This window comes from Triticum aestivum, chromosome 5A (assembly GCF_018294505.1).
Source record: "Triticum aestivum cultivar Chinese Spring chromosome 5A, IWGSC CS RefSeq v2.1, whole genome shotgun sequence".
Lineage (NCBI taxonomy): Eukaryota > Viridiplantae > Streptophyta > Magnoliopsida > Poales > Poaceae > Triticum > Triticum aestivum.
In genome coordinates, this window is record NC_057806.1 from 674,915,226 (window position 1) to 674,934,645 (window position 19,420).

Here is a 19,420-nt window from a genome sequence, read left to right on the forward strand (position 1 = left end):
CTCTTTTCCCCCCTCCGCGAATCCTATTCCAACTAGGATTGGGGGGGGGATCCTACTCCTGGAGGGAGTAGGACTCCTCCTCGCGCGCCACCTCTAGGCCGGCCGCACCCCCCCCCCTTGAGCCTTTATATACGGAGGCAGGGGCACCCCAGAGGAACAAAAGTTGATCCACGTGATCATATTCTTAGCCGTGTGCGGCGCCCACTGCCACCATAGTCCTCGATAATATTGTAGCGGTGCTTAGGCGAAGCCCTGCGATAGTAGTACATCAAGATCGTCACCACGCCGTCGTGCTGACGGAACTCTTCCCCGACACTTTGCTGGATCGGAGTCCGGAGATCGTCATCGAGCTGAACGTGTGCTAAAACTCGGACGTGCCGTAGTTTCGGTGCTTGATCGGTCGGGCCATGGAGATGTACGACTACATCAACCAAATGCTTCCGTTGTCGATCTACAAGGGTACGTAGATCACACTCTCCCCTCTCGTTGCTATGTATCACCATGATCTTGCGTGTGCGTAGGAATTTTTTTGAAATTACTACATTTCCCAACAGATGCGCGTCGGCGGGAAAGCACGGACGGAGGAAGAATAGTGGCGGGAGTTGGGGCGGTGAGGGAGGGGCTAAATAGGGGGTGGAGCGGGGGGAGGTGAGCCGAAATCCTCCCGCCGATTTTTCAGCGACGCGGGCGAGCTCGCGGCATCTCCCCTGCTCGCCCGAGGGGAGAAGCGCGTCGCCCTCTCTTGCCTCGCCCTGGCCAGGCTCGCGAGCTACTGCCGATTCGTGCGTTGCCCCTGGGCCAGGCCTGGACGTGCTTTAAGCTTCGTGCAATGCGGGCGCACAGTGAATGCAGGAAACCAAACGGGCCAAATTCTTCCCGCCCGGGCCAGGCTGGGCCTCATGCGGGCAACCAAACACGTCCTAGGCCATCTCAACTATCTCTCCTTTCTAGTTTTCGGTAGTATCTCATTTTTCTTTCAGTTTCTTTATTTTTTTGTTTTTCTTTCTTTTTAGATTTTTTTCTATTTTTCATTTCCTTTAGGTTTTTATCTTAGAATTTATGAACTTTTTTTAAAATTTCGGAATATTTTTTGAATCAGTAAACATTTTTTGATTTTTTTCAAAACCATGAATAATTTTTGAATGCATGAACATTTCAAATCATTTAGAATTCACAAACAATCGGAAATCCCGAACATTTTTTTCAAAATCATGAAGAATTCATGAGCTCGCTTTCTAGCGCGCGGGTCACGGAATAGGGAGTCCCGGACACATGGCTTTCATCTCTTTTATTTAATCTTCATTTTGTAGGTGAATTTAATCTTCATTTATTTAAGCCCTCATCTCTCAAACGGGCCTTTGCCTGGCATCCCCGAGTTCACGGGCCGAAAACACCTGCTTCATTTTCCCACACCGGCCCACGAAAACCCACGCCCGCCGCCGCCGTTAAACTCCCGTGCCTGGCATGTCAGAAAAAGACCTTTTTACCCCTTCCTCACCCCGCGGCGCCCAAACCACCCGAGGGCAATTTCGTACCAAAAGCAGCCAAAACCCTAGCCCTCCGATCTATAACTAGCGAGCCAGGAGAAACCCTACCAGTCGGTCCAGCCGCAGCCGCCGCCATGTCGAAGCGAGGTGAACCCTCTTCCCCTCTCCGCCTCCCTCCCCGATCGATCCTTAATCTGCAATCTCGTCTCTGATGCTGTTCTTGTGCTGTTTGATCCGATCCAGGGAGGGGAGGCTCCGCGGGGAACAAGTTCCGGATGTCGCTGGGGCTGCCGGTGGCAGCGACGGTGAACTGCGCCGACAACACGGGCGCCAAGAACCTCTACATCATCTCCGTCAAGGGCATCAAGGGCCGCCTCAACCGCCTCCCGTCCGCCTGCGTCGGCGACATGGTCATGGCCACCGTCAAGAAGGGGAAGCCCGACCTCCGGAAGAAGGTCATGCCCGCCGTCATCATCCGCCAGCGCAAGCCCTGGCGCCGCAAGGACGGCGTCTTCATGTACTTCGAAGGTACCATCACATCTCCCTACTCGTACGACCCCCTCAGTCGATCACTGTGATGGTAATAAATGATGAATCTTGATTATAATTAGTAGTACTTAGTTCAGTCCATCTGTCTGAAATCTTTCATTGATGCCTGCTGTGTCACACCCAGTGTAGAATTCTGATATATGTGCCCCCCTCGGTAATTTCCAATGTTGTGTGGCTTGCTATTTGTTTGCAAAATTGCTCAGTTCCAGCCGATTGATGCTGTTTAGTTCTGAACGGCTGCTGTAGTTGTGCATTTTATTCTTGTAGATTGTTTGCCTGGCGTCAGACATTGGGTTTTTGATCTTTGTTGTATGTGACGGGGGGACATCCGAGTCCTTTTGCCTGATAAGGAGCAAACTCTTTGTGTTTGTATATTCCTTGGCGAACGTCACAAATCAAGCCTTTGTATGTTGAGGTTCCCCTGGAATTGCTCCATGCAAAGGCGGTCTCATATTCCATTGCCCTTGATAGCGGCGTTGCTGCAGTTAAACTTTGGGACTTGCCATGAGACAATCAGTAACTTCTATTCATTCAATTCAATTTTCTCTTTCTTTAAGCACATGTGGTACATTTCTGTGTGCATGTTTACATGTGGTACATTTCTGTGTGCATGTTTTTGTGCGACGGAGGACATCCGAGTCCTTTTGCTATCTTGAAGCAAACAATCCATGTTTGCATATTCCTTAGCAAACATCATAAAGTAAGCCTTCTGTTGTTGAGGTTTCCCTCCAGGGATTTCTCCATTAGAAGGCAGTCTCATATTCCATCGCCCTTGATAGCAACGTTGCTGCATTTAAACTTTGGGAATTGCCATGAGACTAACATCTGTTCTTGCCCAAATATTATTTCAAATATGCTGCAATGTGTCTTTATTTATTTATGAAACTATTGTTATGTGATGGGAGGACATCCGAGTCCTCTTGCTTTTGTGGGGCAAACAGTCCATGTTTGTATAGTCCTTAGCAAACATCACAAAGTGATCCTTCTGTTGTTGAGGTTTCCCTCCAGGGATTTCTCCATTAGAAGGCAGTCTCATATTCCATCGCCCTTGATAGCAACGTTGCTGCATTTAAACTTTGGGAATTGCCATGAGACTAACATATGTTCTTGCCCAAATTTTATTTCAAATATGCTGCAATGTGTCTTTATTTATTTATGAAACTATTGTTATGTGATGGGAGGACATCCGAGTCCTCTTGCTTTTGTGGAGCAAACAGTCCATGTTTGTATAGTCCTTAGCAAACATCACAAAGTGATCCTTCTGTTGTTGAGGTTTCCCTCCAGGGATTTCTCCATTAGAAGGCAGTCTCATATTCCATTGCCCTTGATAGCAGTGTTGCTGCATTTAAACTTTGGGAATTGCCATGAGACTTACATCTGTTATTGCCCAAATTTTATATCAAATAATATCTTCTGTAAAATACTGCATCTTTATTTATTTATGAGAACTATTGTTATGTGATGCGAGGACATCCGAGTCCTCTTGCTTTTGTGGAGCAAACAATCCATGTTTGTATAGTCCTTGGCAAACATCATAAAGTGAGCCTTCTGTTGTTGAGGTTTCCCTCCAGGGATTTCTCCTTTAGAAGGCAGTCTCATATTCCATCGCCCTTGATAGCAGCGTTGTTGCTTTTAAACTTTGGGAATTGCCATGAGATGCACATCACTAAAACACATCCTTTTTTGGTTATCATATTTTATTTTTTCTGTGATGGAAGTCTTTTATATGGAGCAAACTCCCCATGTTTGTATATTTCTAAGCAAACATCGTAGACTAACCTTTTTGATGTTGAGGTTTTCTCCTTCTGAAGGTTGTCCCATCTCCCATCACCCTTGGTAGCAGCGTTGCTGCATTGAAACTTTTGGACTTGCCATGAGACAAAAATCAGTTTCCTCTAAATGTTAGTTGTTTGTTTGTGTCTGATCCCTTTTTCTATCTTCGTGTTAGCCTGTATTTGCATATCCCTTTGGATGTAGACCTCTTTCCCTGATTTCATTGGCTAAATGCTCTTGACTATTTGATGTTCATTGAATATAAGTATCATTTTGAACTGAACAGTGGCTGTGAATATGTTTTGCAGACAATGCTGGAGTGATCGTGAATCCCAAGGGTGAGATGAAAGGATCTGCGATCACTGGACCCGTCGGAAAGGAGTGTGCTGACCTTTGGCCCAGGATCGCCAGCAACGCCAATGCCATCGTTTGAGAGCTTGTTTCAAGCTGTGAGACTGGTTATATAATGTCAGTGTGGGTTGTAACTGTTTTGCCTGGGAAATAGTGGAACTTTGCGTTGCTCTGTTTGTTTGGCATCCCAGTTCTTAGTGAACAGAAGCCTGCCTGTCTACTTAGTTTAACAACTGTAACTTCGTTGCCAGGGAAAATGGTGAGCCTTGCGTATCTCTGTTTTGGTTTGCAGAGTTTGTGGTGAGTATTTATACAGAAGCCTTGCATCCCATAACAATCTTTATGTGGGTTGTTTAGTGGTCTGTCCTCACATAACAATAGTCTGCCGTAGCACCTAAGAACACCGCTTCCATAGTAGCTAAATGTCGTTTACCACAAAACTAGTTTTATAAAAAGTGGTATTTTTAGAATGCGTTTGACTTTTTGCACAGTATAAGAAAAAGAGGTCTGTACCCGGAAAATACGATGGAGAACCTGGGTATCAAACGTGATCCATAAAGTTCAAAAAATACTAAAAGTTTAATAAATAATAATTAAAAAAAATCAAAAAATTCCAAATCTTTTTTGGTATCAAACATGATCAAGTATTGTAGTTGTATAAAAAGATTCATCGGAGAATGACTTTGGTTGCACCTTGGTTGAACATTCGGCAAAAAACGCTATATAAGTACTATCTATACATTTTTGCCCTGAAGTCAATATGAATCATTTCTTGTCCAATTTTTTTTATACAAGTACAATACTTGATCATGTTTGATTTTGAAAAAGATTTGGAATTGTTGGAATTTTTTTAAATTACTAATTTTTTTGACGCATATAGAATGCGCCAGAACCTGGAAGCACGGAACCCCTTTTATAAAAACCGAAAAACGATCGCTCTTGTCGGTCTCTCAACTCATCTTTCTGATTGTCAACCAGTGTGATTATACTTCATTTCTATGTAACATACGAATAAACAATTCAAGCTCAACACATAGGAAGGAAGGTATGCGCCTTTATACGCCTACTCTGTCGTTGATCTCGTCGATTTCTCTACACAGCGCTGCATGCATACATCAGCCGTGAGCACAAGCTGGTCAGATCGTGTAGCTTGGTTCGGTTCAGCTCGATATCAGGGTTATCCATTCAACCTTTTTTTACGGGAAGGCTTACTTATTAATTAAATAATAGATACATTGTGTGCTAGCAATTTCACAAGACAATGCATCAATTCAAAGAGATGGATTGTTAACACGTCCCCAGCTAACCAGCTCATGAACTATAAAGTTCACTCTCTAATACAATGCTCAATAGTAACCCTCCCGAAATCTATTAGATTACTTCAACATTCATCAATGACCGGCGCTGCCACCATAGAATAACCTCAATTGTGGTTCAGTGCATCCACCATCGTGGTATTGTCCGATCTCACCACTAAGTTATAGCATCCTGTATCCCTCAATCCTTCGAGCAAAGATGTCGCTTCTGCCGTAAACACATCAGCTACATGTTCCAATCTCGCTGTGGATGCCGTTATGAAGGACCCCTGGTGATCACGCATAACAGCTCCACATGATCCTGCATAGTCGCACTCTGTGAATGATGCGTCCACATTTAGAATTAGCTGCCCCGCGAGAAACGCCGGCCACTTGTTTATCTTGGGTGCGATTTTAACTTCGGTTCCACATACATAGTTTAGTGCTAGGGCAACCACAACAGGTGATGTTTTTTCTGGTGTCAATATATCTTCCCCTCGCACAAACTGTCTTCTTTGCCACCATAAAAACCAGCATGATGTCGATATAAGCTCCGACAATTCAACCATTCCAGAGTAGCATCGCCGATAAGAACCATCGCAGAGAATAAAATCTAGGACCGCTCAACCTGACCGATCAGTCATTGTAGCGAAAGTAATATCAGGTGCGATCCCCAGAGCCTCCCATATTGCCTGTGATCTTGCACACTTGAACAACATATGAGATAAGTCCTCTACCCCATCTGGACAAAATGGGCATTGGGAAACAGTCCCAACATGGCGATTCATCAGAGTACTCCGACATGAAATGGCGTTGTGCAAGCATCTCCAGATAATTTTTTTAACTTTTGCTGGTACTTTCAAATTCCACGAATTCTTCCAAACTGGGCAGGGCGCCGTGGAATAGCGGGCCAAACCGCTTTCCTCGGTATCATAGTTCACTTCCCATTGCTTGCAATAGGCAGATTGCACTGAAAATATTCCGCTCTTCATGAGGTGCCATGCAACATAGTCCTCCGTCTCCACATGAAACAACGGAATTTGTAATATGTGCTCTGCATCAATATGCCAGAAGTTCTCCCGGATTAACATCTCATCCCATTCTCCTGTAGTTGGGTCAATTAACTCATTCACTTTAGTAAGTACTTGGTTCCCCCTTACTGTTAATATTTTCTTCGAAGCACTGTTTGGGATCCAGCAATCATCCCATATATTAATCTTGTCTCCATTGCCTACTCTCCAAATATAGCCCTTCTTAAAAGTTTGAATGCCAGACCAAATGCTTTGCCACACATAAGACGACCCCTTCTTCAATTGACAGTTCAAAAGGTCTCCTCTAGGGTAGTACCTTGCTCTTAGAACATGTGCACATAAGGAACCAAAGTTCTCAATTAGTCTCCAACACTATTTTGCCAACATTGCCAGATTAAAACTATGAATATCCCAGAATCCCATACCTCCTCTCTCCTTTGGAATACACATCTCCCACCAAGCAAACCAATGCATCCTTCGTTGGTTCTTCTCATCACCCCACCAAGATTGCGACATTGCATGAGTGACTCCCTTGCAAATTTTCTTTGGGAATTTAAATACACTCATCGCATAAGTTGGGATGTCTTGGGCCACCGCATTCATCAAAGCCTCTTTACCTCCATATGAGAGAGTTCTCTCTTTTCATCCATTCACCATTGCTTGAATTCTTTCTATAATGTGTTTAAAACAATCAACATGGTCCACCCCTATCATGGATGGTAGACCCAAATATTTGTCTGATATAGACTCAGTCATGATGTTCAGAGTTTGGCACAATTGTGCCTTCACCTTAACATTTGTGTTAGGACTGAAGAATATAGAGCATTTTGCTTCACTCGCCAATTGGCCGGAGGCTGAACAATACTCATCTAATATTCCATGCATGTTTTTTGCATTTTGGGCATCTGCTCTCATGAGAATAAGAGAGTCGTTAACAAAAAGTAAATGAGAGATTTTTGGGGAATCTCTACACACCTACACACCATTCAAGTTACCAGCCTCCTCCTCATGGGTAATAAGAGCAGACAGTCCTTCAGCACATAAAAGAAACAAATATGGGGAGAGGGGATCCCCCTGTCTCAGACCTCTCGTTGGTGAAAACGGCAAGGTCTCATTTGAGTTGAAGCGGACCTTGTACTCAACCGATCTTACACAAGACATGACCATTTGAATCCATTGAGCATGAAATCCCAACTTAGTCAACATGGCCTCCAAAAATACCCACTCAACTTGGTCGTATGCTTTGTGCATATCTAGATTGATCGCACATGTTCCAAACTTCCCCTTCTTCCTTTTCTTCATCGTATGTAAACACTCATGTGCCACTATAACGTTATCAGTGATAATGCGCCCTGGAACAAACGCTCTCTGAGTCTCACTGATGATATCTGGAAGAAATACCTTCAGACGTGTCGCGAGCATTTTTGAGATCACCTTATATACCACCTTACATAAGCTGATAGGCCTGAATTGGGTGATTTTCTCTGGGTTGTCCACTTTGGGTATCAAAACAATAGTAGTGGAGTTCCAACCTTCCGGGATAGTATCTGTATTGACAGCCGCCAGAACCTCCTTCGTTAGATCTCCTCCGAGCAAGTGCCAAAACTTTTTATAGAAGATAGCATGTAATCCGTCTGGTCCTGGTGCTTTCAAATCACCTATACTGAAAAAGGGCCTTCCTAACCACCTCTTCTGTGTACGGTGCCATAAGAGAGTCGTTCATATAATCCATAACAAACCTTTTAACTTTATTAATTACATTCATCGCTAGTACATCAACTTCTGCAGAAAAAAAGATGCTGAAAGTACTCACTAATCAAGGTATGCATAGCTTCATTGTCCTCTCTCCATACGCCAGAATCATCAAGCAAGCGCTTGATGTAATTTCTTTTCTTTCTAGCCGACAACAGGTGACAATTGGAGAAAAATGAGAAGAAAAAAATGATTTGGCAAACGCCTCAATGGTTTTGCCAAAGCCACAAAAACTGTGTTTTTTAGACACTGAAGTATTCAACGTCCACATGTTGGAATATCGAGGTTTTGTAATACTACTTTTTTAGATAAACTGTGCTGCCAAACTAGGCCTAGATGTAGCATAAGGACGCTGTCGGTGTCAAAACCGGCGGATCTCGGGTAGGGGTCCCGAACTGTGCGTCTAGGATCGATGGTAACAGGAGATGGGGGACACAATGTTTACCCAGGTTCGGGACCTCTCTATGGAGGTAATACCTTACTTCCTGCTTGATTGATCTTGATGAATATGAGTATTACAAGAGTTGATCTACCATGAGATCGTAATGGCTAACCCCTAAAGTCTAGCCTGTCTGACTATGATTATGAGGATATCTGTCTACGGACCTAGCCCTCCGGTTTATATAAACACCGGGGGGATCTAGGGTTACATAAGGTCGGTTACGGAGAAAGGAATCTTCATATTTGGTCGCCAAGCTTGCCTTCCATGCCAGGAAGAGTCCCATTCGGACACGGGTAGAGTCTTCAGTCTTCGTATCTTCTCGGCCCATCAATCCGGCCCATATCCAATAGGTCGGATGCCTGAGGACCCCTTAGTCCAGGACTCCCTCAGTAGCCCCCGAACCAGACTTCAATGATGGGGTGTCCGGCGTGCAGATAGTCTTCGGCATTGCAAGGCGGGTTCCTCCTCCTATGACTTTAAAGTGATGTATTCAACTTTCCATTTAATGTCATACCCCTCGGCTTCTGCACTTCCCGACTTCAGCTTCCACGTGTCGAGTGAATACAAGAGGTCGGAGTATTTTTACATATACCACCCCGACCATACTAGAAAGGTGCATATTTAAAGAGAATAGATCTCGGATCCATTCCAAATCCCACGGAAAAATCCTCAGAGCTTGCGAAGCAGAACCACCCCAACATGGCTAGCGCTCCCAGCTCTTCCTCTCATCCCCACAACTCCGAAAAGGGTAATTGTAAGAGATGTTCTATATCTCACAGTCAGCTGGTGAAGCTGCAAACACAAGGCTTTATTCCTCCCGCGGATTTGGTCCCCATACGAGCAGGGATGACGTCCTTCAATGGCGGGGCTCAATGTAACACCCTCGATGCGGCTATATCTCCCACGTGTCGAAGCACGACTTAGAGGCATAACCGCATTGAAAGCAATGTCGCAACTGAGGTAATCTTCACACAACCCATGTAATACATAAGGGAAAGAGATACATAGTTGGCTTACAATCGCCACTTCACACAATTACATGAATAAAGCGCTACATCAAACAGATACAATCAAGGTGCGACTACGGAACCAAAATAAAAGAAGAACCCCAAATGCGACAAGGTTCCCGATCGACCCCAACTGGGCTCCACTACTGATCAACTAGAATGAAACAACACAAAGGACAAGATCTTCATCGAGCTCCTCCTGAGCTTGGTTGCGTCATCTGCATGGACTCATCGGCACCTGCAAAATGGTTTTGGAAGTATCTGTGAGCCACGGAAACTCAGCAATCTCACACCCTCGCGATCAAGACTATTTAAGCTTATGGGTAAGGTAAAAGGTATGAGGTGGAGCTGCAACAAGCGACTAGCATATATGGTGGCTAACATATGCAAATGAGAGCGAGAAGAGAAGGCAAAGCACGTTCGAGAAAGTATGATCAAGAAGTGATCCTAAAACAACCTACGTCAAGCATAACTCCAACACCGTGTTCACTTCCCGTACTCCGCCGAGAAGAGACCATCACGGTTACACACGCGATTGATGCATTTTAATTAAGGTCAACTTCAGGTTTTCTACAACCAGACATTAACAAATTCCCATCTGCCCATAACCGCAGGCACGACTTTCAAAAGTTCAAATCCCTGCAGTGGTGTCCCAACTTAGCCCATCACAAGCTCTCACGGTCAACGAAGGATATTCCTTCTAGCGGGAAGACCCGATCAGACTCGGAATCCCGGTTACAAGACATTTCGACAAGGTAAAACTAAACCAGCAACACCGTCCGAATGTGCCGACAAATCCCGATAGGAGCTGCACATATCTCTTTCTCAGGGCACACCGGATTGTCCAAACTTCCGGTAGGCTAGCCCAGAGTTGCCCTGGTGGCCACCGGCGGCTGACAAGTTGGACCAACACTCAGAGGAGCACTGGCCCGGGGGTTTAAAATAATGATGACCCTTGGGCGCGCGACCCCCAAGGGAAAAGAAAAGGCTAGGTGGCGAATGGTAAAACCAATGTTGGGCATTGCTGGAAGAGTTTTTATTCAGGGCGAACTGTCAAGGGGTTCCCATTATTACCCAACCGCGTAAGGAACACAAAATTCGGGAACATAACACCGATATGACGGAAACTAGGGCGGCAAGAGTGGAACAAAACACCAGGCATAAGGCCGAGCCTTCCACCATTTACCAAGTATATAGATGCATTAATTAAATAATATATATTGTGATATCCCAACAATTAACATGTTCCAACAAGGAACAACATCTCCTTGTTCCAACAAGGAACAAACTTCAATCTGCACCTGCAACTAACAACGCTATAAGAGGGGCTGAGCAAAGCGGTAACATAGCCAAACAACGGTTTGCTAGGACAAGGTGGGTTAGAGGCTTGGTTCAACAATATGGGAGGCATGATAAGCAAGTGGTAGGTATCGCAGCATAGGCATAGCGAAAGAGCGAGCAACTAGCAAGTAAAGATAAAAGTGATTTTGAGGGTATGGTCATCTTGCTTGAAATCCCACAAGGAAGAAGAACGAATCCATGAAGAAGACAAACGGACGTAGACGAACGGGTCCTCATAAACGCGACGTTACCAGATCCAACCTGAAGAAGCAAACACTGGAAATAAGTACACAACATAGTAAACAAACCACACGTGAACATGGTATGATATGCAGGATGCGGTATGCGATGCATATGCATGATTTTGCAAAGGAATGATTGAACCTGGCCTCAACATGGAAATCCAAGTGTGTCACTGGAAAGGTGAGATGATTTCGGTTGAAATCGATAGGAAGAACACCGGAATCAGAGTCACGGTTTGGAAATGGCAAGCAAAACAAATATGGCGTTGGTCTGCGATAAACAACAAGTATCCATCTAAATGCAACAAGTTAAATATGCTACATCACTCAAACATGGCAAAAAAATACATGGCAGGGATCCTCTCAAGATGCTTAACAAAAGATGAATACTGAGCTACGGCTAATTCATCCATTAACAGGTTCAAACAAGCATGACAAAAGTGCAATTCGTAAACAGGTTTCAGACTTGGTGAAATTAACACTAGTCTGGAATTTCAGATCAGGTAGCACACTTTGGAGCAAGAAAACTATATGCTACAGGAACTGAACATGGCAAAGTAAAGCATGGCATGGAGCTACTCAAAGAGCTTAACAAAAGTCTCTTAGTGACCTTGAGCCAAAAGGGATCAGAAAATACAAATGCAAGCATGTGAACATGGCAAAAACATAATCAGACTCTCAGACTTAGTGAAAAACTGGAGCATGCAAAACAGATATCAAGTAGGCATGTTTACGAGCTCGATGCACTCACTACAGAGTAAGGCATGACAATCTAAGCATACACCCATCAAGAATACACATTATATAAGCTAGACATGGCAAGAATAATAACATAGCATGCACGGATCAACTACAACATCCTCGGCAAAATCGCTAACAAGTAGACAATCTGCCCAGACTCACGAAATAGCAAAAGTAGAGCTCGATTGACTCAAGCTAGGGTGCTCCATAATTGCAAACAAAGACATGGATGGATAGAGCACTACAAGATTAACAAAACATCCTTACTGATCATCCTCAAAAGAGGCACGAATCACTAGGAAACCACATGAACATATGGCATATTGAGATAAACAGATGAAGGACTTAGTGGAAATGCTAAGTCCCTGAAATCAGCATTAACGAATGCACCACTTTGCAAGCTTGTGCTAGTCACCACACACATCACAAAAATACATGGATGGCACCTTTAGAAAGATGGAAAAGCATATAACAAAATACATGTAGAGCTCAGGGGCATATCACACACACATTAATTATGGCAAAAATGACAAATAGCTATTTGGAGCAGCAGATCTGGAAACTATCTCAAATAGCACTCTTCCAACAGCATTTCGGGCGTCAAGATGCGCTCAAATGAAAATGATGCAATGAGATGAAATGATGTGCTCTCTGAGGCGAACATTTTGATATGTTATATGCCCAAAACGGATCTACGGATGCGGAGTTGCGATGCGATGAACATGGGCATATGAAACATGGAAATCTCGGGGACTTAGTGAAATTTTACCTCCGCGAAAGTCAAGCGGGACGGACTGGATCGGGACGTGGGGCACCGTTTGGTTGGAGGGATGGGTGGATCTGATCCAACCCGGCCCAGATCTGGTCGGACTTGGACTCCGGTGAGGGCGAGGACGAACTCCGGCGAGGAACACGAAAGCCGAGGCGGCGGCGACAACACACACGAGGCCTTTTCGGTCCCTCGGTTAACCGTTGGAGTATCAAACGAAGTCCAAACGGTACGAAACTTGACAGGCGGTCTACCGGTAGTAAACCAAGGCCGCTTGGCAAGTCTCGGTCCAATCCGGAAATGTTTAATCCCCACACACGAGAAGAAGGTAGAAATGACCACCGGAGGAGAACGGAACGCCAGAATGCAAAACGAACAACGGGGAAAATGCTCGGATGCATGAGACAAACATGCATGCAAATGAAATGCACATGATGACATGATATGCAATGCATGACACGCAAGCAATGACAAGGAAACAACAGCGAATAACTGGACGACACCTGGCACATCGGTCTCGGGGCGTTACAGTCAAGCGGAGAACTTCCCCAATCCGTCCAGGGAGAACGAGTATGCTTCGTCCCCTTCTTGTTAAGAGGTGTCAGATTTCCTATCCATCCCTTCCTCCGAGGTCTGCTGGAGTATTATGGCCTCCAACTGCACAGTCTCACTCCCGCCTCCATCCTGCATATTGTGGGTTATGTCGCTCTATGCGAGCTATTCTTGGGCTGCGAGGCCCATTTTGATTTATGGAGAAGACTGTTCTGCCTCGTCCCTCGTAATCAAGGAGGGTCAATATTCGAAGTGTGTGTGTGTGTGGGGGGGGCGAAGTGTGGCGCGCCGGAACCGGATACCTGTTCGGCACGCCGAAGAAGGCTTCCGAAGAGTGGCCTTCCGAATGGTTCTATATAGATGATGTCGCTCTTCCCGACCCAGTCCGAATGGGTCTCCCCGAATTTTTAATTGCTCCATTGAAGAAACGCCATAGCTGGCATCCTCGGAGCCTCGAGGAAGAGGATAGCGCAAAGGTCAGTTAGCTGCTGGGCAAGATTAAGATGCTCGCCCAGTTCGGATTGTCAATAGTCGAGGTAATGGCGATCTCCATAGCGCGGGGGTCCAACCACTCCAATACAGAGGGCTACCCATGTGGCACTACAATGGGGAAGACGATGCCTCACGCTGCGGTCAGAAGGGCCCAAAGACCCCCGCCGCTCTAGCCAAAATATTGGCCGAACTATATAAAGGAGAGAAGGAGGAGTTTACCCGTCTCCAATATCGAGACAGATTTTCCATGTATAATCCTCCTAGCTGGGTAAGCTCTAACTCCACTATTTTACTCCTCTCCTTGAATTATTTTTGACGGGCAGTATCATATCCACTCATAACAGGAATGGCGAAAGGATGTCGAGGGGATCCATGACCCTGCCCCTCAGCCGGAGGGTCACAACCGGGATCTTGACCGGGGATATGAAGAAGATCCGGACATATTTATGGTGCTCGAGGATGGAATATTCTATCAGATGAGCTATGACGGTACGGATGTACCTATCATCGCCGATTATCTCGGCCTCCTTCCTGCTTTGCATGTAAGTAATTTAAAAGGCACTTTCTTCGAAAGAGTTCCCTTACCATGCCTCACCCATCACACTATTCCGTGTTCCAAAGGGGAGGCGCTCGACACCGCAACATGCACCAGAAGCATCTCCTAGGAGAGCAGCGCCCGCGCCTAGCACATCTTCAAAGAGGAAGGCAAATGATAACACGGCAGAACCCTCATCAAAGAGGTAAGGCCTTTCTTTTCAAGAATACCCTTTCTGACCGCCACATCAAATTGTGATGCCATTCATCGCATTCTATCAGGAAAAGTATCCGCCAGACTGTGTCTGGGGATCCGGCCGGACGCACCTCCACTAGTCAGGTTCCGAACCCCGCCCAAAGGACGGGGGTTGACACGGGAGTGGCGCCGAACTGTCCTTCCACAAATGATTTGGACGACATGTCCGTCACGAACTCTGAAGTGGAGAGCGCTATGAATCATCGTCGTCGGAGGGCCGTTCTTCGTGACCCCGGTTTTTCAAAAGAGGCATTTGATGCCTTCAATTCGGCCGATGCGTACATCCGAGCTGCTTGGGATGGGCTTGTCAGAGCCACATATCATCATCTGAAAGATATGCGGGTAAGCGTAGATTTAATAATCATACACCAGTAGCCCCCGAGACTTAAAGTAGTTGATACAACTGATTTAAGGATCAATGTATAACCAGGTGCTTACGGAGAAGAACAGCCTGTTATCTCAGGAACTAGAAAAGTGTCGAACCCAGCTAACTGCTGCCAATGCCGAACTAGATAAATTCAAGAAGGCATCTCCTGGTAATGTCTCCCTCCATCGAGAAAACATAATGGTATACCAATAATGCTAACACGGTTGCTTACCTCTTAATAGGGTCATTAGGTCAATTGCAAGAACAACTGGAAGCCGCTCAAAGCGGAGAACGAGGAGCCAAAAAACTGCTAGCCGCGGGCGAGCGTGTGCTAACAAAAGTCGTTGTGGAGAAAAACAAGCTCTGAGATTCAAATACCCAACTAGGCGAGGAACTGAAGGTTGTACGGGCCCAGCTGGCGGACTCTGTAAAGGAGAATAAAAGGCTGCGATGCGGCATATTCAGTATGTGGTCGAACTTACCTTCGAATAATTCGGAGGTAGAAGGGACTGATAGAGTTATGTCTGCAGGTATGCTGACCGGTCGTCCCGAAGAGGAGAAGTCCGGATCTTCGAGCGATCCGCTACAAGAGCTGTCGCAGGTGAACGAGCAAGCTCGACAGGCGATGCGAAGTGTTTCCAAGGCCATATGGCCATCCGCCTCCCCTCCGGGAAAGATGGAGGAGCTTGTACAACTATTTAAGGGAGCGTGACGCCGCTTTCGACTGTGGAAGATATCATCCTATCGGGAAGGTGCACGGGAAGCCTGGGCCATGGTGAAAACATAGTATACCAAGCTTGATCCGAATCATATGGCTCGGGTCGGACCTGTAGGGTCAGATGGAAAAGAATTTCCCATTAATTTGGTATATGACCAAGTAGAAGTAGCCGCCAAGTATTCCCAGCAGGATTGTAAGTTAGACCGCCTGCTGGACGACATAGAGGAGGAATTTTTGAGTCCTAGTGACTATGTACTTTCCTTGACATATGTGACTCTAGCTGAATTATAAAAACGATTGTCATGGAAGACATTTTTGCTTCGACCTCTGGACCCGAAGGTGCGGAGTGTTTCCGAATACCTTAGCAGTAAAATAGACTAGGGTATGCGTGGGAACCAGGCGTAGGGGTCATAGTTGGTTGAACAGACAATGTGTATCCGGCTAGTTATGTTATATTACATTATGATTGTAAGAAACATCTTCCAGAGAGAATAGTTCTGTTAGGGGTTCCTTTCCCTGGATGTGCATGCATTTAAAATGCATGTCCGAACTGTGATTGATAACACTACAATATAGGTAATCATCTGGGACTGGGGGTTCATAATGGAAGGAATATAAAGCATCTTTAGTCCGCCGACCGAGTATTCTCTTAAGAACGCTAGCTTTTAGCTTCACCCAGACTGAGGTACACATCCGGATGACCCGGAAGTAACAATCGCAGAGGTGCTCCCTTTATGCCCTAGCCGAACTAACGAGAACGTAGGTGATGTCTACTACACAACCTTCTTCTTGTAGACGTTGTTGGGCCTCCAAGTGCAGAGGTTTGTAGGACAGTAGCAAATTTCCCTCAAGTGGATGACCTAAGGTTTATCAATCCGTAGGAGGCGTAGGATGAAGATGGTCTCTCTCAAGCAACCCTGCAACCAAATAACAAAGAGTCTCTTGTGTCCCCAACACACCCAATACAATGGTAAATTGTATAGGTGCACTAGTTCGGCGAAGAGATAGTGATACAAGTGCAATATGGATAGTAGATAATAGTTTTTGTAATCTGAATATATAAAAACAACAAGGTAACTAATGGTAAAAGTGAGCGTAAACGGTATTGCAATGCTAGGAAACAAGGCCTAGGGTTCATACTTTGACTAGTGAAAGTCCTCTCAACAATAATAACATAATTGGATCACATAACTATCCCTCAACATGCAACAAAGAGTCACTCCAAAGTCACTAATAGCAGAGAACGAACGAAGAGATTATGGTAGGGTACGAAACCACCTCAAAGTCATTCTTTCCAATCAATCCGTTGGGCTATTCCTATAAGTGTCACAAACAACCCTAGAGTTCATACTAGAATAACATCTTAAGACACAAATCAACCAAAACCCTAATGCCACCTAGATACTCCAATATCACCTCAAGTATCCGTGGGTATGATTATACGATATGCATCACACAAACTCAGATTCATCTATTCAACCAACACATAGAACCTCAAAGAGTGCCCCAAAGATTATACTGGAGAATCACGACGAAAATGTGTGCCAACCCCTATGCATAGGTTCATGGGCGGAATCCGCAAGTTGATCACCAAAACATACATTAAGTGAATCACGTGATATCCCATTGTCACCACAGATACGCACGACAAGACATACATCAAGTGTTCTCAAATCTTTAAAGACTCAATCTGATAAGATAACTTCAAAGGGAAAACTCAATCCATTACAAGAGAGTAGAGGGGAGGAGAAACATAAGATCTAACTATAATAGCAAAGCTCGCGATACATCAAGATCGTAGCACCTCAAGAACACGAGAGAGAGAGAGAGAGAGAGAGAGAGAGAGAGAGAGAGATCAAACACATAGCTACTGGTACATACCCTCAGCCCCGAGGGAGAACTACTCCCTCCTCGTCACGGAGAGCATCGGGATGATGAATATGGCCACCAGAGAAGGATTCCCCCTCTGGCAGGGTGCCGGAACGGGTCTAGATTGGCTTTCGGTGGCTACGGAGGCTTCTGGAGGCGGAACTCCCGATCTATTGTGCTCCCCAATCGTTTTAGGGTATATGGATATATATAGGCGGAAGAAGTACGTCAGGGGAGCCACGAGGGTCCCACGAGGGTGGAGGCGCGCCTAGGGGGGTGGGCGCGCCCCCCTGCCTCATGGCTTCCTCGTTGCTTCCCTTACATGGACTCCAAGTCTCCCTGGTTGCTTTCCTTCCAAAAATAAGTTCCGTGAAGTTTCAGGTCAATTGGACTCCGTTTGATTTTCCTTTTCTGTGATACTCTAAAACAAGGTAAAAACAGAAACTGGCACTAGGCTCTGGGTTAATAGGTTAGTCCCAAAAATCATATAAAATAGCATATAAATGCATATAAAACATCCAAGGTTGATAATATAATAGCATGGAACAATAAAAAATTATGGATACATTGGAGACGTATCAGCATCCCCAAGCTTAATTCCTGCTTGTCCTCGTGTAGGTAAATGATAAAAACAGAATTTTTGATGTGGAATGCTACCTAACATATTCATCATGTATTTCTCTTTATTGTAGCAAGAATATTCAGATTGATAATATTCAAGACAAAAATTTAATATTGACATAAAATAATAATACTCCAAGCATACTAACTAAGAAATCATGTCTTCTCAAAATAACATGGCCAAAGAAAGTTCATCCCTACAAAATCATATAGTTTAGTCATGCTCCATTTTTGTCACACAAGAATGCTCTCATCATGCACAACCCTGATGACAAGCCAAGCAATTGTTTCATACTTTAGTAATCTCAAACCTATAAACTTTCATGCATTATATGAGCGTGAGCCATGGACATATCACTATGGGTGGAATAGAATATGATGATGGGGTTATGTGGAGAAGACAAAAAGGAGAAAGTCTCACATCGACGTGGCTAATCAATGGGCTAGGGAGATGCCCATCAATTGATGTCAATGCAAGGAGTAGGGATTGCCATGCAACGGATGCACTAGAGCTATAAATGTATGAAAGCTCAACAAAAGAAACTAAGTGGGTGTGCATCCAACTTGCTTGCTCACGAAGACCTAGGGCACTTGAGGAGGCCCATTGTTGGAATATACAAACCAAGTTCTATAATGAAAAATTCCCACTAGTATATGAAAGTGACAAAACAAGAGACTCTCTATCATGAGGATTATGGTGCTACTTTGAAGCACAAGTGTGGCAAAGGATAGTATCATTGTCCCTTTTATTTATTATTTATTATTTATTTGGCCTTTCTTTTTTTATTTGGCCTTTTTTGGGGACAATACTCTATGAATGATGATCATCACACTTCTATTTACTTACAACTCAAGAATTACAACTCGATACTTAGAACAAGATATGACTCTATATGAATGCCTCCGGCGGTGTACCGGGATTGCGATGAGTCAAGTGTGAGATGTATGAAAAATTATGAACGGTGGCTTTGCCACAAATACGATGTCAACTACATGATCATGCAAAGCAATATGACAATGATGATGCGTGTCATAATAAGCGGAACGGTGGAAAGTTGCATGGCAATGTATCTCGGAATGGCTATGGAAATGCCATAATAGGTAGGTATGGTGGCTGTTTTGAGGAAGATATAAGGAGGTTTATGTGTGACAAAGCGTATCGTATCAAGGGGTTTGGATGCACCGGCGAAGTTTGCACCAACTCTAAATGTGAGAAAGGTCAATGCACGGT

At 44.8% G+C, this 19,420-nt stretch overlaps 1 protein-coding gene across 1 annotated transcript; it reads left to right on the forward strand.

The window, feature by feature from the left end:
• The first annotated feature begins 1,506 nt into the window (after window positions 1–1,506).
• On the forward strand, window positions 1,507–4,491 carry LOC123105893 (60S ribosomal protein L23). The gene is made up of 3 exons (XM_044528066.1): window positions 1,507–1,634; window positions 1,731–2,015; window positions 4,118–4,491. The coding sequence occupies exons 1-3, from the start codon at window positions 1,622–1,624 to the stop codon at window positions 4,240–4,242; spliced, it is 423 nt and encodes a 140-aa protein (XP_044384001.1). The 5' UTR covers window positions 1,507–1,621; the 3' UTR covers window positions 4,243–4,491.
• Window positions 4,492–19,420: the final 14,929 nt, after the last annotated feature.